Source organism: Glycine soja, chromosome 2 (assembly GCF_004193775.1).
Source record: "Glycine soja cultivar W05 chromosome 2, ASM419377v2, whole genome shotgun sequence".
Taxonomy (NCBI): domain Eukaryota; kingdom Viridiplantae; phylum Streptophyta; class Magnoliopsida; order Fabales; family Fabaceae; genus Glycine; species Glycine soja.
In genome coordinates this window covers 48,905,623-48,929,814 of record NC_041003.1, presented here as the reverse complement: position 1 = coordinate 48,929,814, position 24,192 = coordinate 48,905,623, and the positions used below count along the sequence as shown (strand labels likewise).

At 32.2% G+C, this 24,192-nt stretch overlaps 4 protein-coding genes across 5 annotated transcripts; 3 read left to right on the top strand and 1 right to left on the bottom strand.

The window, feature by feature from the left end:
- Nucleotides 1–4,334: 4,334 nt before the first annotated feature.
- LOC114401955 lies at nt 4,335–6,362 on the top strand. Its single transcript, XM_028364523.1, has one exon. It carries the CDS (start codon nt 5,015–5,017, stop codon nt 6,074–6,076), a length of 1,062 nt encoding a protein of 353 aa, XP_028220324.1. The 5' UTR covers nt 4,335–5,014; the 3' UTR covers nt 6,077–6,362.
- A 2,149-nt stretch (nt 6,363–8,511) lies between these two features.
- On the bottom strand, nt 8,512–10,901 carry LOC114401940 (protodermal factor 1-like). Of its 2 annotated transcripts, XM_028364516.1 has the most exons (4): nt 10,547–10,901; nt 9,814–10,356; nt 9,135–9,657; nt 8,512–9,033 (listed from the first exon to the last, which is right to left on the bottom strand). In XM_028364516.1, the coding sequence occupies exons 1-4, from the start codon at nt 10,707–10,709 to the stop codon at nt 8,703–8,705; spliced, it is 1,560 nt and encodes a 519-aa protein (XP_028220317.1). In that variant the 5' UTR covers nt 10,710–10,901; the 3' UTR covers nt 8,512–8,702. The 2 variants fall into 2 exon arrangements, with proteins under 2 accessions (XP_028220317.1, XP_028220313.1); XM_028364512.1 differs by having other exon boundaries at nt 9,135–10,356.
- A 6,091-nt stretch (nt 10,902–16,992) lies between these two features.
- LOC114401933 (taxadiene 5-alpha hydroxylase-like) lies at nt 16,993–19,169 on the top strand. Its single transcript, XM_028364506.1, has 3 exons — nt 16,993–18,180; nt 18,466–18,653; nt 18,774–19,169. The coding sequence occupies exons 1-3, from the start codon at nt 17,184–17,186 to the stop codon at nt 19,068–19,070; spliced, it is 1,482 nt and encodes a 493-aa protein (XP_028220307.1). The 5' UTR covers nt 16,993–17,183; the 3' UTR covers nt 19,071–19,169.
- Nucleotides 19,170–22,603: 3,434 nt separating this feature from the next.
- On the top strand, nt 22,604–23,828 carry LOC114377021 (xyloglucan endotransglucosylase/hydrolase 2-like). The gene is made up of 3 exons (XM_028335395.1): nt 22,604–22,873; nt 23,024–23,217; nt 23,429–23,828. The coding sequence occupies exons 1-3, from the start codon at nt 22,604–22,606 to the stop codon at nt 23,814–23,816; spliced, it is 852 nt and encodes a 283-aa protein (XP_028191196.1). The 3' UTR covers nt 23,817–23,828.
- The last annotated feature ends 364 nt before the right edge of the window (nt 23,829–24,192 follow it).

Sequence of the window (24,192 nt, the reverse complement as noted above, 5' to 3'; positions counted from 1 at the left end):
TATTAAATACCATTTTAAATCTTAAAAAATATTTTTTTAACTAGTTGTAAATTATTATTAAACAAATATTAATCAATACTCTCATGTTGGTTAAAGAACTAAAAAAATACTTTTATTTAAATGTACAAAATTATGTTATAATCACTGTTTTTTACACTATTGTTACATTAAATATTTTTTCTTTTAATTCTTTATCAATATCTTAAGAGCATCAATTAACAATATCCTTATTAATATTATCTAATTAATTAAATTTACTAGTAGTAATTGAATATCACAAGTTCTACTATTTGGAATGGGTTTTAGCAATGCTCTCCTAATTAATAAATTAGATTTGGATGGACATATGAGACGGAATCTACCACTTAGATTTAATTGACGTTAAGCAGTATTTGGTACGGCATACGGCCCAGTTTTTAAAACGTTGTGTACAGCAACACATCTGAATCAAGGTTTTAAAAACTAGAGTGGGTGGTGAAATGGTTTAATTAGTAATTAATAACCTTATTTTTATTTTTAATATAAGATATTAAATAGTATTAAACAAAAAACCAGATAATATATTTATAACTTCATAATATTAAAAATTAAATATGAAACTAAATCAAATATGTCATAATATTTAAATTTAATAACTCATAATAATATTTATTAGTAGTAACTACACTTAAAAAATAAATATAATTAATATAATTATCTATCATCATAATACTATGTTTGAATTATATCAATCATTATAATTTTAAGCTTTTAATTTAAAAAAATAAAATAGAAATGGCTTTTTGGGCAAACTGATTCAAACAAGTGTTGGATGATTCGTCCAGTTTTGGATTAGTTCAATTGGTTTTATACCAGTTTTTTGTAAGACTGGTTTCTAGAGTTAAATGAGCAGGTTTGATTATTAATTTCTGGTTCAACCAGTCCATGCCAATTGGTAGATTTAGTTCAATTCTAATACTAATATTAATCTGAATTATTAATAATTTGTGCGTGTGAAATCTTAATTCCTAGCTTGTAGTTCGATGCTAACGGAGAAAACATAAACTTATAAACTTCAACGACTGTAGGGTTTTTTTTATGTATATATAAGGGAACGACTGTAGGGTTAGATCTTTTTTTTTTTTTTTTTTTTTTTGTGTTGCAACGACTGTAGGTTAGATCTCAGTTTCTACACCGGGATTTTTCTCCCAAGGAAAAGATTAAATGGTTATTATTAGTGAGTGTTTACCTAATTTTTTGAAAAATGCATAGTTCTGAAAAAGATATATGGTAAGTGGTAGTGATTGTATACCTAAAGAATTAGATAGGAATGCATATAGGTAAAAATGACACTAAAAAAATATAATGAGAACCAACACTGGGATCTGAATTTATTTTTAGTAAATACTACTATCATTTAAAATATAGAAAATAAAATGATAGACTAACGTAAATTAATTAAATATAATAGTAATATTTTTTTATTTTTATAAATATGATCATATGATACTCTTTATTGTTATTTTTTTGCCTAAAATTTAACTCAAACATATCTTAAAAATAATGATTAAAAATACTGAAAAAATAAATATTTATTACATTAGTAATGTAAGAATTATTTAACATGTAGACTAATTTAAATATTTGAATTAAAAAATTAATAAGGGTGTATTTAATATTTTTTACTAATTAATCTGTTTAAGGAATTCGCTAACAAGATTAAAAAAAAGAAGGTTTTAGTGAGATGCTCGGTTTTATGCAACACTTTGAAGGATTTGTTGAGGATGCAATTTGTGACACCCAAATTACGTACATATGAGGCTGGGTTTTTTTTTTTTTTTTCGTTCAAAAAAACAAAAATAACATGATAAAGTAAAAAAACAATAAGTTAATTAAAAATACAAGGAGGAAAAAAAAGGCTAGGGGGACATCGGATGTGAAGGACACTTATCTCTTCTCTTTCTACCAATTTTAGATCCTCTCGTAAAACGATATGATTACATTGGAAAGTAAAAGTCATAATAGAAAGAAAATACTACTATAACTAGTAGGTTTAATAATTATTTGTCTCTTTTTTCATTCTCCTAATTAAATTTTAATTAAAAGAAAAGAAAAGAAAAGTAGTTAGTATTTCGTGCAACGAACAGCTATATATGTAAAAATGTATAAAAGTTAAATAAATATAAACTTAACTCAATTGATAAATAGTTATTTTAATGATAATAGATATAAATATAAAATATTTAAAACCTTGAAACTTTTAAAATCCCAAACTATTCTAATTAATGAAAAATCATTTATGATTACAAATTAAAATTTACTTTGATCAAAGAAAATTTTCTTCAATTAACGAGAAGCGTGAATTAATTACAGATTACTATTATCAGAATTCGGTTGGATACAAGTAATTCTAAGTTGATGAGGAAAAATATCATAAATCTCAAAAAGAGTTAAAAAAGGAAATCCATAAAAGTAACTTACTATAGAGTGAGGAAACTAAGCTATAATGAGAGCGAGCTGCATGTGATCTGATACAACAAACAGCAAGCACTCATATATGCAAAGTGGAACTAACTAACAGGTCTAGCAATAATCTATACCATGTATACCAACTCTAAACTAAGATAGTTACACTCAAGTTAGATTCTGATTGACACTTGCATTGATATATGCATGTTGATGCAATATCTCATACAAATACAATGAGTTTTACAAATACCTTTGTCAAGTATCTATTAGTTTAGTTTTCTTCTTCTTTTTCCTAGAGTCTTTTTAATTAACTATTTAATTTAAAGATGTAATTGAATGTCTTCGTAAATATTCAATTTCTCCTTTTATTTCTTAATTACTTGTGGACCGCCCTTAAAAATTGTTATAAAGCTTTTTTTTAATTAGAGATTTCTTATTTAACACATAATTAAACATTTCTCACCCAATCAATCCATTTCAGAGTAAATTAATATTATTAAATGTGACTTCATATTCAAGTAAAAGATCAAACTCTAAATTTTATTTAAAAAATTCTAAGTGTTAAATTGCTTGATCAACTTTTAGTGCTATAAAGCTTTCGAACGTGATAAGACTACCAAAATTAAACACCTCCTACATGCATGAACAGTTTTTTTTATTTTTTTTATTTTTAAAAAGGAACAGTATATGCAGTATACACAAAGGACTACGACGTGATTGTCTGACTTTAATTTCTCCTATATATTCAAACGGAACCACTCCAGCTGATTGATCCTTGATGCAGAGTTGGAGCAAGCATGTTGTCTTTTATCTTTGGTCAATAATTAAACAATAATGTATTATGCATAGACAAAATTAATTTTGATGAATATGGGAAATCACCACCTCATTTTTCTTGAATTGTATCACACCGAGCCCACTATGATAACGTTATTACTTATTAATGGACATGTTGATTCAGGATAATATCGACGTGAAATATGGCACTCACACTAGCTACCTTGAGTCATACAAAATGAAATGGATTATGATGTTGTGGCTGTACATATATTCAGATTTTTTTTTCTCAATAATGCAAAATGATTCTTGTGGCAAAATAAATTTAGCCTCACATTCCTCACATCATTAAGATGAGTGGATAGAATTATGGATTTGAACAACAAATAATTAATAACTTAAAATTAATTTCAACTTTTAAGTCTGTCCTTTTTGGTTTTTGTGAGAGATTATTTTCATTCAATGTTTTACTAAATCTTTATATTATACGGAGTATATATTCACTATTAACATTAAATTCAGTCCTTACCACTTTAATCTTCAGTCCATATGAAACATATGCTGTCTTTTTTCACCTATATCTACTTCTTGACTGTTGAGCTATCACTATCTTTGGCTTCATGTTATGTTATGCCACCATTTTGATGACTCATTCAATATTTTTTTAGCTTGCACTGATAGTGAGCCTTGTAGATTTATGGACTCTTCGCCTAATTAAATTCTATTTTAGGATACATATTTAATATATTCGGTATAAGTTCTATTTTTATTTCTAAACTTCAGATGAGATTTTTTTTTTTGTCAATTTCGATCGCATGTGAATCACAATATTATATTGAATTTACAACAAAAAAAATTATTTCCATATAAGTTTGGTCGGCATTTCACTTTAGAATTACTAAAAATGAATATGCAAAGGAAAGTTATATAAAATTTTGAAAGGGGTAACGAGTTAAACAAAAAAGTAGAATATAATTGCAAGGAAGAAAAAAGAAATATAACATCATGAGGCATATTGAAAAGAATATGGAACCCGCTTTGCAGTTTTTCAAAGGACAAATATGAAAAGGAGGAACGTGATGGAGTGCACAAAGTCAAAAGCTAAATTTATGGAGCAAAGGTGAAGGTGGCTCATGGCTGAACGAACCAAGCATGCACATGATTTAGCTTTGTTGTCTTTGGTGCTTCTGTTGCAGAACAGAGAACATGCTACATGCAACGTCCGAGTGGGCCCTATAATGGCCCACTAAATAGTTAAGTGCTCCGTGTTTTAATGTTAGCCCAATATGAGTCTGAAAGGTGCGGGCTGGGACCCAAGATGGCAGGTGCGTCACAAATCGTATCTCAACCAGAATGCTTCTCAACTCCCAAGTCTCAAGTGTTAATGTATTTTGTTTTTTTTTTTTTAAAAAAAATTTATCAAGAAGGTAAGGGATGAACTTAGGATACGAAGGGGGTGAAAACAACAGTTCTCAAATCACAGCAATTCAGTAACCGACTAAAGTGCAAATCGTTTACCGCACACAACATTTCAGTGATTCACACAATGGAAATGGATTGTCGTTGCACCTAGAGATTCAATTCAACACTTCAGAGGTAGTGTCGATTTTGGAGTTTCTCCGCGTGATTTCATGTGAGTATGTTTTCAACACCGTGGCTGATCTCCTTCTTATTTGAATGATGCATTTGATTTAGCGCTATCGACCCTTCATGGTTTATCAATCTTCCCTCAAGAAATTTTGGTAAAATTTTGATCTTTTCTACCCTTTCTATCAACCCTTCTTGCTGCATGTTGAAGCGTGGATACAAACCAAAGCCATGGATTGGAGCACAGAATTGCGGGGTCTCTGTGTTTCTCATGTTTTTCACATTGATGCTAATGTTAGTGGTTTTCCTTTTAGTATTTCATTATGATAGTGATGGTGCTAATCCCAGTTTAGCTTATGATTATGAGCTTCCTAAACAAAAATGGAATAGCTCTGACTCGTTGGTGAGTTTGCATCCGAAAAAAGAGTTCCGGAATGGAACTGATTTGATATGGCAAGTGCCCGAATCACCTAAAGGTGTTCTCTTTCTGGCTCATGGATGCAATGGCAGGGCCATTAACTTCTGGGACAAGTCCCCTGAATGCCCTGATTGCATTGGTTTGCCTGAAGAGCGGTTGCTTGTACTCCATGGTCTTGCCCAAGGTTTTGCTGTTATTACTATTTCAAGTGCACAAAGATGTTGGACACTTGGTAAAGAAGTGATGGTTGTTAAAGACATTATAGAGTGGTGGATTGGTAGAAGGAAGCTTGAGAAGCTTCCTCTTGTGGCTTTGGGTGCTTCTTCTGGAGGGTATTTCGTGTCTGTGCTTGCCGCCGCCATGAAGTTTAGTAGTACTGTGCTCATGATTGCTGAGGGGATGTTTGAGCAAATTGATGTTAAAGGGGACTATCCGCCTACCCTTTTTGTTCACATGCCAAAAGATCTTTATAGGCAGCAGAAAATAGATGAATATGTGAAGGTTTTAAAAGATAAAGGGATTGATGTTGGTGTTGTTGAATGTATGGAGTTCCCGTTGTTGCCGAATACTTTAGCTGACAGAATTCCAGGGCTTGATCAGGCTCTTTCCAGGAAGTTATTTGAGTTCTTTCAGGAAAAGGGCTTTATTGATAAAAATGGTTATATGAAAAAAGATGGGCGTCAAATCAAATGGAAAAAGGCTCTTGAGGAGAAGAAAGCTCTTCTGCTGGATAAGAATCTGGTCCCTCACATCCAAGAGGAGCTAAACCTTGCATTTGCTTACCATGAGATGACTAGTGTGCATTCTGACCAAATTTTTAAATGGTTTGAATCTCACATGAGCTGATAAAAAATTACCTGCGTTGAAACCACTTGTATATGATGGACCTATCCTTCTCAATTTTCCTGAAATTCAATCCGAGATTTATTGACTCATGTAAAAACTTCTATAGTGGTTTCTTTATCAGAGGTTGAGTTGGAATTTCTTACCTAGGTGTTACTGTCAGAAGTTATCTATGTAAAAGGTATGCCTCTGAACCTTTTCACCAATACCATATGTGCTTTGGCAAGCAGTATGCTGTATGTTATCCTAGATTTTGTTAAAATTATAATCTTCCTACCGTTTTTCTTGAGATTCGAAGCAAAAATCATCGTTTAATCTTTGAAATTTGAATACCCTGGTGGACTTGCATTTCAAACCCTTTTTAATATGACTATCAAATTATGAGTCTGATTCTGCAAGTTTGACTACTAGACTTATTTGCCCTATGATCGAAACCCAAGTTGACATCTATACTTGGTGAAAAAAATGTGGAAATATTTGTCCAATATTTTTAAAATAAGAAAGGCAGAAATAATTTTTAAATAAGAACTAAAATGAATAAAATTGAAGCGAGTTTTAGACGAGGGTTTATAATTTTCTCTCTTGAATTTTAGATAATTGGTTTCAAAGTGAAGAATTATGATAGTATTTTAATTAAAATGCATACAATTTTCCTTGGGGTTTTACCCTTTGCTTGTATTGATGGTGAGAGGTGGAAAGGAAAAAAAATATGAGATAGTAAAAGATGCCATTCTTTGGATGTTTAGAAAGGATATACAAAAGGAATGGAATCAGGGAGACTCCTTTCCACTCCACACCTCTCTATTACTTCCAAATTGACAGGGGAGTGGATGGAACAACTTATGAAATTATCTTTTTTTCCATTCATCCTAAGGTTTAATGTGTTTGATATGAGGGCACCATGGGAACAATAAACTTGTAATTCTTTTAATTCCATTCACTTCTACTGGAACAATGAATGGGATGTGGAAACTTTCTTCCTTTCTATCAGTAAACATATAAACTATAGTATTATGAGAGCTTTCCTCCTTTCTACTAATAAACGCCCAATTTCTTGTAATTATCTGGTGCTGTTTTTGTCCCTGCAAGTGGAGGTTCTAAGCACAAGAATGCTCCTGAAAATGGAAGTGATGTGGGGGTGAAAACATTTATCAATTTTGTATTTTATGTGAGTCTGAGTATTCTTGTTAGGATCTTACGATATACATGTTCTCCTCCTTTCCAATCCTAGATGGGATCTCAATTTGACTACCTTGGACATATGGACGAGTTCATATTTCTCTTGTTTGTCATCTTAAGCATTCAAAAGCTTTTGGAACTTATAAGTTATATACACAATGGGATTCTTAATATTAAAAATTTTGGGTTCATTCGGATAAACTAAAATAAATGCTTTTATCATATAATTTTCTTTTAGATTTTTTTTTCCAGACTTGTGAAAAAGAAAAGCACAACCCCACTTTTTCTTTGAGGCTTTTGGTTATCTTATCATATATTTTGAATTTTAAAAATACCTTTTTTTTTTAAATCACAATGAATTTGATCCATGTTCTTCGTTTTATTCCTTACCATTAACACAATTAAATATATAGCAAAAAGCAATATAACTTTCTAGCTACGAAGTACACAAAAGTAGCAGAGGCCTTTAATATCCCAGTTATTATCTTGCTCCTAAGTATTTGGTAAGTTGAAGACGCGTTTTGGGTTTTGTTTGTGTGTTTGTGTTTTAAAGATATAATTAATCTTTTTACATTACACTGGGAAGACTACCCTCCTTTTATAGTCTTTACCTGCCCGTACAAGTGTTCTGGACCATACCACAGCCTTGTACACTTCCCGTTGAGGCACTTAAAAAGACATTAATTGGAGTTCATATGGTGCTTTAATCTTTCCCTGCCACAATAGCTCATCATTCCCAATTCTCATAGGGGCACCATTGCCAGCATCTTGGTCCATCTATTGTCTCTGTTTGCATATATATTGGCAACAAAACCGTTCCCTTGAATTTCACTAGGAAACAATTCTAGACAACTTCATTCTTTACAGTGTGGACCTTGCTCATGTTTTCTAGACTCACCAAATCATTCTTATCACTTGAATGCAATCATGTTGCATGAACAATCGACATTTCTAGACTAGGGCTGTTTCTAAATTACACTTTTATGGATAATAAATGTCTTTTGACAGATTGTGTACATCCTTATTAGGTGAACCTTTATTAATGAGAACTTAGAAGATGATGCTGACCCCTTTAGTGCTGTACTTATAACAATCCTCAGTTTTTATTTGATGAATAATATCACAGATTCTGATTTTGCCTTCTATTTTAGCGTGAGTTGAAGTGATTTTTATATATAATTGAAAGAAGTTTATCTTAATAAGAATTTTGCATTTTTTCATATATAATGAAAATAAGTTTGTACTTTTTGAATGTAGATATTGAACTATTGAAGTAACAATATATAAACTTTATTACAAAATAAGAAACCATAAAGGCTAACATGAACTTGTAAAGTAAAACGATATCCATATTATGCATGATAAGAACCTAAATAACACACTCTTAGAATAAGTCTTAAGACATAATATTCTAAACTAATAAACTGACACACAAACCAAATTAACTATATCATGCTCGAGGCTTCATTCGCCCCTCATTGGCCATCTTGAAGAGGTTGGCTTGTGCTGCTGCTGCATTATTTGAGGCAAGAGATGCTACAAATCTGTCTCTGACTTGCTGGGTTGTATAAGGGAACCTGTTGTTCACCAAGGAGTTAAGAAAGGAAGCTGTCCCTTCTCTGTAGAGTGCTCCTAGTCCATCAGTTCTAGTGTTGGAAAGTGCTTGTGGTAAGCTGCGACTGGCACCAAACCCTGGTATACTAGAGACACCAAATGCATGGCCTAAGGTTCCCCACCAGCCTAGCAATCCCCAAATGATTCCTGGGTGAGTGTTCCAGTAGCTGCAATTTAGAGGACAATGTCCCATAGGTTACTTAACAGTGTGGCTGTATATCATATGATAGTTTATAGTGCAATGTAGTGAAAAGAAGTAGGAACTTACTTGCATGTACCAGTGAAGGGAGTTGGGGAAGGAAGGTAAGGGGGTGTGGAGGGGATAGTGGGGGTGCCTGGATCAATTGGGGTTGAAGGTGGGCTCACAGTGATTGGTGTTGGGGGGCTACCACCTCCATAAGTTGGTGGTGAGTTATAGTACCCACCTCCTCCCAAGGGAGGGTTTGATGGGGTTGATGGTGTTGTTGGGACTGAGGGTGTTGGAGTAGAGGGGTCTTGTGGTGGTGTTCCACAGTTGCTACCTGAGGGTGGTGATGGAGTTGGATTATAACTTCCACCATCTGTGGGTGGTGATGGGGTTGGATCATAGCTTCCACCACCTGGGGGAGTTGATGGAGTTGGATTGTAACTTCCACCACCCGAGGGTGGTGATGGAGTTGGATCATAGCTTCCACCACCAGGAGGAGTTGATGGGGTTGGATTGTAACTTCCACCATTTGTGGGTGGTGATGGGGTTGGATCATAGCTTCCACCACCTGGGGGAGTTGATGGAGTTGGATTGTAACTTCCACCACCCGAGGGTGGTGATGGAGTTGGATCATAGCTTCCACCACCAGGAGGAGTTGATGGGGTTGGATTGTAACTTCCACCATTTGTGGGTGGTGATGGGGTTGGATCATAGCTTCCACCACCTGGGGGAGTTGATGGAGTTGGATTGTAACTTCCACCACCACCATCACCTGAGGGTGGTGATGGAGTTGGATCATAGCTTCCACCACCTGGAGGAGTTGATGGGGTTGGATTGTAACTTCCACCTCCACCTAAGGGTGGTGATGGAGTTGTATCATAGCTTCCACCACCAGGGGGAGTTAATGGGGTTGGATTGTAACTTCCACCACCACCACTTGAGGGTGGTGATGGAGTTGGATCATAGCTTCCACCACCGGGAGGAGTTGATGGGGTTGGATTGCAATTTTCACCTCCATCTGAGGGTGGTGATGGAGTTGGATCATAGCTTCCACCACTAGGGGGAGTTGATGGGGTTGGATTGTAACTTCCACCACCACCTGAGGGTGGTGATGGAGTTGGATCATAGCTTCCACCACCAGGGGGAGTTGATGGGGTTGGATTGTAACTTCCACCACCTCCATGTGACGGAGATCCATGATGAGATGGTGATCCATGATGAGATGGTGATCCATGATGAGAGTGATGTGGTGAGCTTCCATGTCCACTACTCCCAGAGCCATGATCTGGAGAGCAGTATGAACCTTCAAGAAGTAAAAGCAACGTATACTATTTGATTAGAAAGTTAAATGTTAAGAAAGCTTCTTTTAAGAGCTTTTGATCCTTCATATTTCAAATTTGAAAGTAAATGGCCTACTGTAGCTAGTAAGGAAATAATATCTTCTATTTTGCATAAATAATGAAATAAAATGTATAGTGGAGTTAGAGAATTACACAGAGAATTTGATAAATCTGTTCCTGCATGTGGGTCTGGAGAGTTGTGGTCCTCAATGGTGGTAGTGGTAGATATTACAGGGATGACAAGGTTCTGAGAAAGCACTCCAAGTAGCAATGTGAACATAGTGAAAGAAGTAGGATTGTTTCTTTTCCTCTCCATTGTCACTGACTGCTTAGAACACTATTGAGAAAGAAGAGAAGGGGAAGGGGGGGTTTGAGTTTGGAGAGGGAAGTGGACTGGGAAGAATATATAAAATGGTTCACAGAGTGGAGTAAATATTCGCAGGTGAAGGAGTATGCGGATTAGTTGATGTTTTGCAGAAGCATTTACTCCCATATTTACTACTACTATTTCATGCAATAATGCCTGAATTTTCTAAAATAGATTTAAAACACAGGACTTGAGTTCAGTTGAACACGTACCTGTTTGTACACTCTCACCTAACTCTGGTCTTGTTTCTCGTTGATCATAAGCTTGAGCTGGATTGTACTGAAATTACTCATTAGCTTTGAGTGCTGCATTTGTCATATTATGGTACTAATGAAAATTTTATATTCTGAAAGCTTAGTAAGTTACACATTTCTTTATCCTTCAATAATATCAAATCAAATACTTGACAGAGAAATCTCCAGCACCCGATGCATTTATTACAAGTGTTGAGTCATTCCGAACTAAATGACAAAAGCAGAGGGTAGGGGAGTTTACTATAAAATGTTGGGAGAATACGAGTGGTTTTTTCCCCACTTTTTAGCCGGTAAGATTACAAGCTGTATGTCCTCACATTTTGATATTACTCGAGCATCGATTTTGAATTTTGTATTACGAATTTGTTTATTAATGGAGTCATATCTCATGAATAAAATTTTCATTAGTATTTATAGAAACTCCTTTCATGGAATTAAAACGGATTGTTTAGCTTTGAGTTCTGTTTTTCAAGAATTTACTCTCACTTTCACTAGAAGATTGGGAAATAGAGTTGCCCATGAATTAGCATCTTTAGCTTTTGATTTGCATGAGAAACACTGGACAGATGAAATTCCCTTCAAAGTGGAACATTTTCTGTTAATATCTAGTTTTCCATCCTCAAAAAGAGATGGAAAAAAAAAAACCAAAATTAAGGTGTTTAAATTAATTTTAATTTATGGATAAGTTTAATAAATTTTACCTATTTTTTCCCATAAATGTTTATAGACAAAATTATCTAAACATAGACTTAAATATTTGTTGAAATAATTAAATAAAGATTTAATTGTAAAATTTATCCTCTTATTTTACCTATTTCAGCAAATCAGTTTTCTTATTTAGTTTCCATAAACGGTTGATGGTTAAATTTTAAAAGTTGATTAATATTTTCTTAAAAAAATAAGAACTTTAAAAATATTTAAGGAAGAATTAGAATTATGATCCTTAAAGTAAAAAATACATTTTTTTACTATTATACTTAAATATTAATTTGAATATTTGGGATAAAATATAGATTTTATGTGAAAATAATTCAAAATTTTATTTTTATTCTTTTTTAATTTATTATATTTTTATAATATTATATATTATCTTTTAAAATATAATATATATAAGATTAAATTCTATTTTCACATAAATTAAAATATGTATTTATATAAATTTTATTTTTATTTTATATATTATATTTATCTTTTAAAATAATACTTGTGATTTAATAGTGATATTTTTTTTATCTATATTAAAATATTCATATTATTTATTGTAATATAGATAAAAAAATGTCAATAAACTATATACAAATATTTAAAAAAAAATAGAAAATGCTGTCATTTTATTTAACTATGTATATTTACTGTATAATTTAATTCTTTAAAAAAATCATGTACCTGGTTAAATAAAGTTAAATATAAATAAAAAATATTATTATAATAAATAATAAAAATATCTTAAGATAGACGAAAAAATATTATCATTAAATTTTATATATAAATATTTTAATAGATAATAAAATATAGTCATTTTATAAAATTATAATTTATATAAAAGATATAGATTAAAGTTAAAATTTATATTATATCTTTACTGTATAAAATAATTTTTAAATAATGTTATAAAAATACATAAGTTTATAAAAATATAATATATAAAATAACAATAAAATTTATATAAGTATACATATTTTAATTTATGTGAAAAATAAATTTTAATTTTATATATTATATTTTAAAAGATAATATATAAGATTATAAAAATACAATAAATTAAAAAAGAATAAATTTTAAAATTTTTAAATTATTTTCACATAAAATTTATATTAATATTATATTTTGAACTAAATATTTAAATGGTCATTGGATGTAGTTATAGAGGAATGTGTCATTTACTCCAAAAATTATAGTTCTAATCTTTGTTTAAGCATTTTTCAGTTTTAATTTTTTAAGGAAATATTGATAAATTTTTTAGTCTAGTCAACTTTTTAAAAAAATTAAATTTTTATTTTTTAAGAAAATATTAATTAACTTTGGGATTAAGATAATAAATTTTGAAATATTAGAAAAAGCAAATAATCAATTAAAAATAGAAAAAAATAGATAAAATATGAGAACAGATTTTATAATTAAATCTTAAATAAATGTGTCTATGTATAGGAAGTGAGGAAAACAAGTTAGCCATGAGCTGTCGCATATGGACTAAATAGAAACAACAAAACTGTTGTCTATTTGTTTGTAAGGAAGTAAAATGCTATCCATGGTTGTGGAAGTAGGAACTGGAAAGTCTCTCTCATCAATGGAGTTGTGAACTCTTCATGGATTTACTGTTTTGGGAAAGCTGCTACGGGAGGGACATTTCTGAGTTCATTCGTTGAAGTTTGGATTTGTATACTATTGTTCTTCATCAATAGGACAGAAATAAGGATTTGGATTTTTCTCATTGTCCTACTACTTCATGACACGTATATTCAAAATTGATTTTATGTAAAGTTGAAAAAAAAACTCAAAAATTGCAAATGTACATAAACAGTGGCCACATAAAAAATTTCGGCCACAAACAGAGGAACGTACACTTACTGGCCCTTGAGCTATGCATTGGATGAACCACTTGAGGATAACATTTTCTCGGAATCTAATATTGATTGAGTTTTATACTATTGTGTTAGATCTGTTAGTTATGTTGTGTTTGTTAATTTAGTTACCAAATAAAGTTTCTTGTGTTGCATTTTGAGAAGCAAATTGTGAAATACTTTGAAGAACATTATTTACGTGTAAGAAACTTGAAAATATTATTCAGACAGGCTGGATAACATTGAAACACCTTTTCATTTGCTGGAGTTTCAGTTTAGATTTTGACTTTTCAGTGCCTGCTGTCTTGAAAAACATACAGTTTGGACTTTGGAAGGAGCACCTTCTCTGTTTGAAATAAGTATTCATGAAACATAAGCCTTTCTATATGAATTTCTGGAGAGAGTGCTTTCCATTCGTTAGAGTGATATAGTATATGTTCATATACCTGTAGTATTTTAGAAAATTATTCATCTCCAATTCATTTTTATATAGCTAATAATTTTAGCATTCGTTATTCGTATAGTACTTTGTGTATAGGTAGACACTCATTTAAATTCATTACCTACATTTTAATTAAATAAGAGAGTTATTTTATATTCTAATTATGAAACATAACAAACAAAATATTTAACTAAATTTAAATCCAACATACTAGTGGATTCAAGTCCGAAAAAATCTACTAAAAGAAAGGTGATTTCTGATTTTTGCATAAACTTCTTAGAAATAACTCATTTTACATTGGTGAAGGACCACCCTTCTAAAACAATTAATAATTCCTCAAAGATTGGTTACAGGTGTTGGACAAATCTCGGGGTGAAGTGAGGCTGGAAGATGACTAATAAATAACAAGGCCATAGGTGTATCCGTTATGTTAATTATTAACGGAAGAATCACTATTAAATCATATTTTTAATTATAAATTTACATGTGCATAGAAAAAGTAATGTTATTTACATGACATTATTTTTAGAATATTTTTATAATATTATTTGTTCTGGAATGTTACTAGACCCATCTTGCTCTGAATATTTGATTAGAGTATACATGGTGACCCAAAATCTTTATGAGTCCAATTCATCACCACTCAACAATGTTTAATGTTCGTCACCACTAAAGAACCTTTCTTAAAGTTACACAAGAGCTCATACGAACGTGAAATGCTGAAACATTAATTAGCAATGAACACCCCCGGATTGTGGGATTAACTGTCCCGCACATTATCTTGCATGAGAATGATCATCCTAGCTCGAAGAGAGTCATGTAAGTGCACACTCAAATTCTAATTTACTTCACCATCTATGACATACATTGACTTCCATAGTAGAGTCTTGCAAGTAATTACTCTAGAGTTTAGAGTTTAAGTGCATGTTTGCTTTGCACTAGTTCATAAAAGACTATTGAAAATTTCAAATTCTACCTTGAATATTTCACCTTAGGATTAGGATTGGAAGTAAACATTCTTTTCTCTATCTTTTTTCTTCACATTAATTATTTTATGGCTTTTTTTTCTTATTTGTTTATGATATATTATTAAAATAAAAAATTCAAGTTCTACATCGGTTCAAGTAAGAGCATATCAATGAGGAATAATCATCACTCCTTGAATTAGTTTTTGATGTTGAATTAGTCATAAACTCACATCATAAAAATACCTGATGGTATCAAGATTGATCCAAAAGGTCACCCACCATTGTTATCCACGTACAAGCCCAGAAAATACTAAGACTGAAGGGGTGTATTAGAAAAAAATTCAATTCTCACATCTGTTAAAGATAAAATCAAATAAGATTATACAAGTTAGGGATAACCCTCATCTTTTGAGTTAACCTTTTGAAATTAAGTTAGATCTAAACTCACATTTTAATTATCTAACATATTATGATAAAAAAAAAATAATAATGTTCTCGATCGTCTGATCTGCACAAGTATGATAATTAAGTCTTGGCCGTATTGAATGCAACTGTCTAAAGTTTCTGAGTCTATCACATGCTAACAATTATGTCTATAGGAAGCTTCCCACCTAACATAAAAGTTGTTGCTTCCTTCGAAGTTCACAGTCTCAATCCATTGGCAATATGTTTCGGTGGTTACCATATGGTTGTGATAGAATCCACGAGTTTACTACTATACCAGATTGGAACGACCATAGAGTTGTTAATAAGTTTCTTTTATATACTTGCCAAAATAGAAGAGTTCTTAAGAGTGAAATTTGGTTTATGAATGTAGTTGTTGTGGAGCCAGCATAGGCAAGGTTCCATGACTAAAACCAGGTTTACTTTTGCTTCTATTTTAACAGCAAAATTATACTCCTGTTTAGTGAAATCATAGGGAATAATAGAGGTAATTCTCTCAAAAAGTTGTGGTTGATTGTTGTTGGAATAGAAATAGATCTAAACAAGGCTTTTTTTAAGGTCTAACATTTGAACTTTGAACAACTTGATTAAAAAACATAAATTATTATCACTTGTGTCAAGTGTTTTTGGTGAGCGAACGAGACTTAAAAGATCTAAAGCCTCGGCCTACTATATTATTTATCATAGGCTTATATTTTTGGGCCTTTTGAAAGCCTGATTTATCTCATTAATCTGTTTAAAGGCATGTTGAATGCATAGTCAATTGGCCCCATGTGCGGCCTAAGTCTCTTTTGGATCATCCACAATCTATCAAGGGCTAAATGTAAAAGAAAGACAAATTTTGGCATATGAAATGGTGTAAACAATTTGTTAATCTTAGCCCGATGGTCGATATAGTAATAATCTAACAACGAGTCAAAATTTGGTGGCATTGAGCAAATACATATCTTGTTATTAATGTAATCATAATATTTCTTGTGAAAGAACAACTGTATACAATTCATTCACAGCTTGTTTTTGGTTCCTTTGACATATGAAATGATGAACCTTCTATGCTAAACATCCTCCAGCAAGCAATAAATTCACAAAATCCAGCTTTCTAAAATGCATGGGAATGATGCTGATTTAATTTATCGCCATGCTCCGAAAACTTTGTTTAAAATGTTCAACCACTGTGTTCAGGCGATTACAAACAACATTATCTCCAACATGATCAGCCTACCTTTCTAATTACTTTAAGAAGATATTGTAAAGTTGAGATTCAGAGACGGTGATTCTGCACCATCAGACAACCAATCAATATTTACATTGCTGCAATAATGAGCAATCATGATGACTGAAACAGGACCCAAAGTCACATAAAACAACGAGACTTCACCAGATTTTTAGGGATTCTTGGGTAACTAAAAAGCTTCTAGCGTTGACCATCAAGAGAAAAATTATTTTTATTTTCCATCATGAATTTCTCAGGTATGTACTGATGATTACGTGTCATTCTTTTGGGACAATGAATCTATTACAGAAAAGAATCCTACATAGTATTCTTTTCACACAAGCTGTGGTGCTATGGTATTACTTTTTTTTTTTGTCACAAATTAGAAATTTATTAGGAAGGAATTGACTTCAAGGATGATCAACATTATAATAATCGTAAAATTCATTTGGGTTTGACTTCATTCATCTTCTTCCACAAACCACAAGTTCCTATAAAAATTTGCTGAAGTAGCATTAGAATCTTAAAACAATTTATAGGCATGAGCTTAAATTTTTCAAAGTCCTTGATCTTTACAAGTTCACCAATGTTTGGGGATATTGTGTATTTTATTTTGTGGGGTTTGTTTTCCCTTCTACTTTTGCTAGTCTCTTTCAATTTCTTGAGGCACAAACAATGCTACAAAGACAAAAGAAATCTGCCACCAGGGGAAATGGGGTTTCCATTGATAGGGGAGACCATGGAATTCTTCAATGCACAAAGGAGAAACCAATTGTTTGAAGAGTTTGTCCATCCTCGCATTCTGAAACATGGGAGGATCTTCAGAACAAGGATAATGGGGTCTCCAACTGTGGTTGTGAATGGAGCTGAGGCCAACAAATTCTTGTTGTCTAATGAATTCAAGTTGGTGAAAAGCTCTTGGCCTTCTTCCTCAGTTGAGCTCATGGGAAGGGACTCTATCATGGAGAAAGATGGGGGAAGGCACCGATTCCTCCGCGGTGTTATTGGCACAAGCCTTGGTTATGCTGGACTTGAGCTATTAGTTCCAAAACTGTGCAATTCTGTTCAGTTTCATTTAGCTACAAACTGGAAGGGGCAAGAAAAGATTAGTCTTTACCGTTCAACAAAAGTCCTCAGTTTTAGCATAGTGTTCGAGTGTTTGTTGGGGATCAAAGTGGAGCCAGGTATGCTAGATACCTTTGAAAGAGTGTTGGAAGGAGTTTTCTCTCCAGCAGTTATGTTTCCAGGTTCTAAATTTTGGAGAGCAAAGAAGGCCAGGGTGGAGATAGAAAAGATGTTGGTCAAAGTGGTGAGAGAGAAGAGAAGGGAAATGGAAGGAAGCTTGGGAAGAGAACAAGATGGAATGCTGCTGTCCAAATTGGTATCTGGGATGATCCAAGGGGAGATCAGTGAAAAAGAGGTCATAGACAATGTGGTGCTTCTAGTTTTTGCAGCTCATGATACCACTTCTTTTGCTGTTGCTATGACATTCAAGATGTTGGCTCAGCATCCTGATTGCTTTGGAAAACTTCTTCAAGGTAATCTAATTCTAATTCTAACATTATATTTAAATTAGAGTTTAATTTCTATACACTATAATTTTTTTACACTGTTAACCAATAATTAATAAAAAAAATCATAATAGGTATAATTTTTAAAATAATTATAATAAAAGTCAATAAATTTGTCATAAATATCAAATTGTAATTGAATGCAACTATAAAAAAATTGCATGTGAGTGCATAAACTATTTTCTCTTTAAATTATCCAAAAAAGTATTTAGGGTTGATAATTGAAACTTGAAAGTACTTAATTTTATGCAGAACATGTTGCTATAATGAGCAACAAAAGCCGGGGTGAGAATCTCACATTGGAGGACATAAAGAAGATGAAGTATACCTGGCAAGTTGCTAGAGAAAGTATGAGACTGTTCCCTCCAATATTTGGTTCTTTCAGGAAGGCTATCACTGATATTGAATATGAAGGATTCATTATACCTAGAGGATGGAAGGTGAATACTACATTCTTCTTTCCTTCTTATACAGATTGAATCCATGCATGCATATCTCATAATTTGTCAATTTTGAAATAAATCATATAACATGGGGTTTTGTTTTGTGGCTCTTCTCAGGTGCTATGGACAACATATGGGACACATTACAATGAAGAGTATTTTAAGGATCCTATGAGTTTCAACCCTAGTAGGTTTGAGGAGGGAGTACCCCAATATGCATTTGTTCCCTTTGGAGGGGGGCCAAGAGTGTGCGCAGGGTACCAATTAGCTAGGTTAAATATCCTCATCTTTGTGCACTATGTTGTGACCCAATATGAGTGGTTCTTACTCCATCCAGATGAGCCAGTTGCCATGGACCCTTTGCCTTTCCCTTCCCTTGGAATGCCAATCAGAATTTCTCCCAAGTATACATGATACAACCTCAAAATGAATTTGTTTTACCATATAACAAATTGTACTCTTGGAACACATTGACATTACCAATAAGGCAATAATTAATATTATTTTGTTTCCTATCGTATGCTGTCCTTGAATTGAGGCGTTTGCACATGTTATTTACTTGGGTATGGATCAAGTTTTCGACTCGATTTCGAAGAAATTTCGGAACATAATATAAAAGATGCACATGAGCAGCATCTTTGGAATATACTAGCAGTTAAAAAGAATGTATGTTATGGGAAACAAATCCATTGAAGATCACAACTCCAGAAAAGATATCGGTGTTAGGTACATCTCATCATTTCCAAAGTAAATGGCTGACATAAAAAAACTGCGAAAACTAGTAACTAATGAAAGACGTGATTTGTAATGCTTCTTTTAATTTATCAAATTCTTAATCTTTTAGAACCGTCTGATGTTTAATTAAACAAGGATGAAGATGGAAATTAATGAAGTGGGCACGTTCATCCATGACTATATGATATAAGTTATACGTTACAAGGACGATGTCTATAATAGACAAACTCACATGGTCTTTCACATATAGTATGAATACATAGCAAACCAGAACATAGTGGTGTATTACAAAAGATAACACGTTTACAATTTAGAAAGGAAGTCTCTAGCTTCCTCACCTGTCACCACCATCAAGTATTAAATATCAAAACACAACCGAGAAGAGAAAACGGATGCACTGGTGGTCAAAGTATGACCGAACAAACATATGCTTATCACTGAGAACCAAATGCAAAAATACTTAAAATATTCAACACGGTTGATGGACAACTGAATTCCTTAAACATGATTATAGGGTTTCATTCTATAATTATGTATATGGAGAAAAATTTGTTGGAAGAGATAGAAGTAATTGAACCCACTTAAATGATTGTAGGCATCAAGGTTGTATCATGGCTTCTAGTTATGAGAATACCTTTTTTTAGAATAAATAAAACCATTTTAAAGAATTATTTGGCTTAAGAAAATATTTTTATATTTGTATTTTACATATAAAAGTATTATATCATTTTGTCAGTAAATTACTCGAATTTCCTTTCTATTTTGTATTTTTTAGACATTTTTTTCTATGTTTAAAACCTACATAAATTCTCTCTGATTTTCTGAATATGATACACAAACTTAAAACCTTTAAACAAGAGTACCCTTATTACATATTTTGACTAATTACATAAAATCTTCTATTTCTTAATTAAAACATTATACAAACTCCCTTTTATTGTATACACGTTATAATTAACTACTTATAAGGTTGTACAATTTGAAACTATTAATAGGAAAAAATATTAAATTTTTAAATGGATTTTTTATATTAGAATAACATAAATAATATGAAAATAAATATTATATTTAAATATAAATATTTGTAAAATGGAAGAAAATTTATATAAATTAAAAGTATAAATAATTTATGTAAAATGAAAAGTTAAAAGAATTGACCGTATTTTTATTTAGTTTCCTAACTTAAGAAAAAGAAAATGTACTTGTACTCATTTTGTTGGAGAGTTTAAGATTATGATATAAATATTGTAACGCTTACACATATTGATTCGTTCTAAAGTATATTATTAACTCGGAAAATTCAAATGAGTTCTACTATATATAAAAAAAGTGAATTATGGATCTAATTTAACTTTACAATATTAACTTATAGCGGATTGGATACCAATTTTAATATGTAATATGCATGATTTCATATTATCAAATTCGAGTTTTGATATGATCAAATACGAGTCATGCTTATTTATTGAGTGTATTTTTCCTTTGACCATTATATTGGATCCAATGATTAGATGTCCATCCATCCTCAGTTGGACAGTTGACAGTCCCTCAAACGTCAAACAAATATGAAAGAAGAGGACTTTAGCTTGATATATCGGAAAGTCCACATTTCAAACGCCTTAATAATTAAAAGCACAAATGCTTACTAAGTTGTATAATTCACGATGGAACAGTCCACAATCTCTGGAAGTTAAGCTTGAAAGACACAGACATTTGATGATCCACAACATGTTCAAGCTTGAGATTGCCAAACTAAGAAATCTTAAAGCATGTTAAAATAACCCATAAACTTTTTTGCTACACGTACGTGACCAAAGGAATTATGGGTATTTATTGAGTATGCCCTGTAAGAATGAGAAGCCCTCGCATTAATGTAAAAGACACGTAGCTTTGGTTGCCAAGGTCAAATAATAATATCCAGATGTACCAATTGATTGATATTACGACTTAGCAGTGCATTTAGATGTGGGTCAGGGAAGTTTTCTGAATTCTGATACAGTTTAGAGTTTTGACTATATGCATTGCACGGCACTGAATAATGATATGTGGCAGAGTGCACTGTTGTGAACGTGAAGAAAGTTAAGATGGTCTATCTCAGATGCCACCCACTGGGGGCACCTAGCTCACCACCACCACCATTATTTGACACCTACCACTGCACAATAACTACTTGATCGTGACATATATGCTGCACATGAAGCAACTCTTGTACAGAGTTTTTAATTTCTTTAATTAATGTAAAAACAGTAATGCAGATAAAATATAAAAATAGCGTACAAAAATGATTTTCCTATCTCAACTCATCGAGCCAAAGGGGCGCTAAATTTAGCGCACACTCAGCCGCCATCACCACCTACTTATTATAACTTACGTAGTTTTGTTTACGTCTACCATAATCGATGGTCAATACTTTACCGCAATTTTTATACTAGTATTATTTGTTTCTTTAAACCATTTTCCTACTGTTGACTTAATTTTTTTAATTTAATCTATCCTGCTGGATGTCTCCTTAACAAAAAACGAGATTTTTTTCCTAACCCAACATATTTTGAGAAAACCAAAATATCCTTGTGTAGCATCTATACGAATTGTTAAAAATAATTAATATCACTATATATAACACCAAAATTTTTAATATATATTTAATACACATAAGTTTACATAATTAATTTTAATTAATAATATTTTTTTACATATATAATTTTTTTATGGATCACAAATTGATAATCGGTAAGACTCATATGGATTCACAATTCGTATAAGCTATAAGTAAGGGTATTTTTGGTTTTCTCGAAATATTCTTGGTGCAGGAAGAAATATGCCGGATGCAGAAACAAAATCCTGAAAAGGAGGATTTAATTCAGGTCCAGCCCATACTACATTTTTTAGTATTAACTTCTTTTGGGCTTTCACTGGTGTAATTTTGTCAAGACACAACCATGTAAAGCCCAAAAAGAAAAATTGCTAGCAAAACCAACTCTCATCCAATTAGACTTTTTGTTATTAAAAAATTATTTTTATTTTGTTATTTTAAGGTATTGACCTGTAACTGTGACAACAATATTGCGCTTGAGGCAATTACCGCAACCACCTTTGACAGCTAAATTGATATGAATCCACTGTGTTTTACTGTTATCATCTCAATCCGTGAATGCAACTTTGCTTTAAATACCTTAGTCGGATTCATATTTTTTTCATATGATCAAATTAACATGGCTTCTTCATATGTTTTATTCATGCTTTCTCTCTGCTTAGCCTCAACAACAAAATTTGCTTTGGGTGGGAATTTTTACACTGATTTTAACATTCTCTTTGGAGATAATCGAGCTAACATACAAGATGGAGGGTCAAACATGTCCCTTGCAATGGACAAATCTTCTGGCTCGGGCATAGCAACCAAGAATGAGTACTTGTTTGGACGATTTGACATGCAAATGAAGCTTATACCAGACAATTCTGCAGGCACTGTCACTACATTTTATGTACGACTTGTTCCAATTTAGCCATTCATTCACTTGCTTATTCTCTCCTATCCATTATGCATGCACGCACACACGTAAACACATTACAACATACACATATATAATTAATATATTGCACTATATTCATACATATTACTATTTCATATGCAGCTAAGCTCTCAAGGGCCAAACCATGATGAGATTGATTTAGAGTTCTTGGGCAACTTATCCGGTGATCCACATATTCTTTCAACCAATTATTATGCCAATGGTACTGGGGGTCGTGAGATACAGTTCTATCTTTGGTTTGATCCTACACAAGACTTCCACACCTATTCCATTGATTGGAACCCTCAACGCATAATGTAAGTAGAAAAATAAATATGTATAAAACTAAGAATCTAATTTATATACACTTGTCATCATAAACCTTTTTTGTACATAGCTTAAAAACCTTTTAGATTGTTAGTGAAATTACTATTTATTCAAATATGCAAGTAACAAGATAAATTTGTAAAAATCTACTTGTGGTGCCATATAACATAACTAAATATGTATGTTTTTTTGTGTTTGTAGAATCTTGGTGGATAACATACCCATAAGAGTGATGCACAACAGGGAGAACATTGGTGTTCCATTCCCCACAAGTCAACCCATGAAGGTTTATGCAACTTTATGGGATGGAGACTTTTGGGCAACAAGAGGGGGGAAGGTTAAGATTGATTGGTCTAAAGCTCCATTCATAGCAGGTTTCAGAAATTTCAATGCGAATGCGTGCATTGCAGGACCAGAGGGGTCATCTTGCATGGGTTTCAACGGTGGAAGAAACAAAGGTCTTGATGCTCAAATCAGGAAGCACCTCAAAGAGATCCATTCAAGATGGGTTGTTTACGATTATTGTCGTGATTTCATACGCTTTGCTCATGGTTTTCCATCTGAATGCCGCAAGAATAAACACACTTGACTTCCGAATAAATGTTGCTCGTGGGCATATAAACCATGCATGCATGATTATATGTATACTGAATAATTTTTTTATTAATTTAGAAAAGTATAAATGTTCAATTAATTGCTTTATTATATATACGATGAATATTTAAACTTCTTGGCTGAACAATTTTAATTTGAAGATGTCTTTGAAAGTTGTAACACTTGATACTTTGTGAAAATATTTCATTTGTCTATTAAATCCACAAATACGTTGTTTTTCTCAATCAAGTGAATCAACCGTTGACATCTACTGTTAAAAAGTTAAATACATTTTTAATATTGCTTATGTTATTAACCTTAATTACGCATGTCAATGATCCTTTGAGTGCATATAAGAGTTGATACCCACT

Excerpts from the sequence above, each read along its gene's own strand:
- LOC114401955 (XM_028364523.1), top strand. The coding sequence starts at position 5,015 with ATGTTGAAGCGTGGATACAAACCAAAGCCATGGATTGGAGCACAGAAT.
- LOC114401940 (XM_028364512.1), bottom strand. The coding sequence starts at position 10,709 with ATGGAGAGGAAAAGAAACAATCCTACTTCTTTCACTATGTTCACATTG. Across the intron at positions 10,357-10,546 it reads AGATTTATCAAATTCTCTGT|GTTCATACTGCTCTCCAGAT; the intron begins GTAATTCTCTAA and ends TACTTCTTGAAG. Across the intron at positions 9,034-9,134 it reads CCCTTCACTGGTACATGCAA|CTACTGGAACACTCACCCAG; the intron begins GTAAGTTCCTAC and ends TCTAAATTGCAG.
- LOC114401933 (XM_028364506.1), top strand. The coding sequence starts at position 17,184 with ATGAGCTTAAATTTTTCAAAGTCCTTGATCTTTACAAGTTCACCAATG. Across the intron at positions 18,181-18,465 it reads CTTTGGAAAACTTCTTCAAG|AACATGTTGCTATAATGAGC; the intron begins GTAATCTAATTC and ends AATTTTATGCAG. Across the intron at positions 18,654-18,773 it reads TTATACCTAGAGGATGGAAG|GTGCTATGGACAACATATGG; the intron begins GTGAATACTACA and ends GGCTCTTCTCAG.
- LOC114377021 (XM_028335395.1), top strand. The coding sequence starts at position 22,604 with ATGGCTTCTTCATATGTTTTATTCATGCTTTCTCTCTGCTTAGCCTCA. Across the intron at positions 22,874-23,023 it reads GCACTGTCACTACATTTTAT|CTAAGCTCTCAAGGGCCAAA; the intron begins GTACGACTTGTT and ends TTTCATATGCAG. Across the intron at positions 23,218-23,428 it reads TGGAACCCTCAACGCATAAT|AATCTTGGTGGATAACATAC; the intron begins GTAAGTAGAAAA and ends TTGTGTTTGTAG.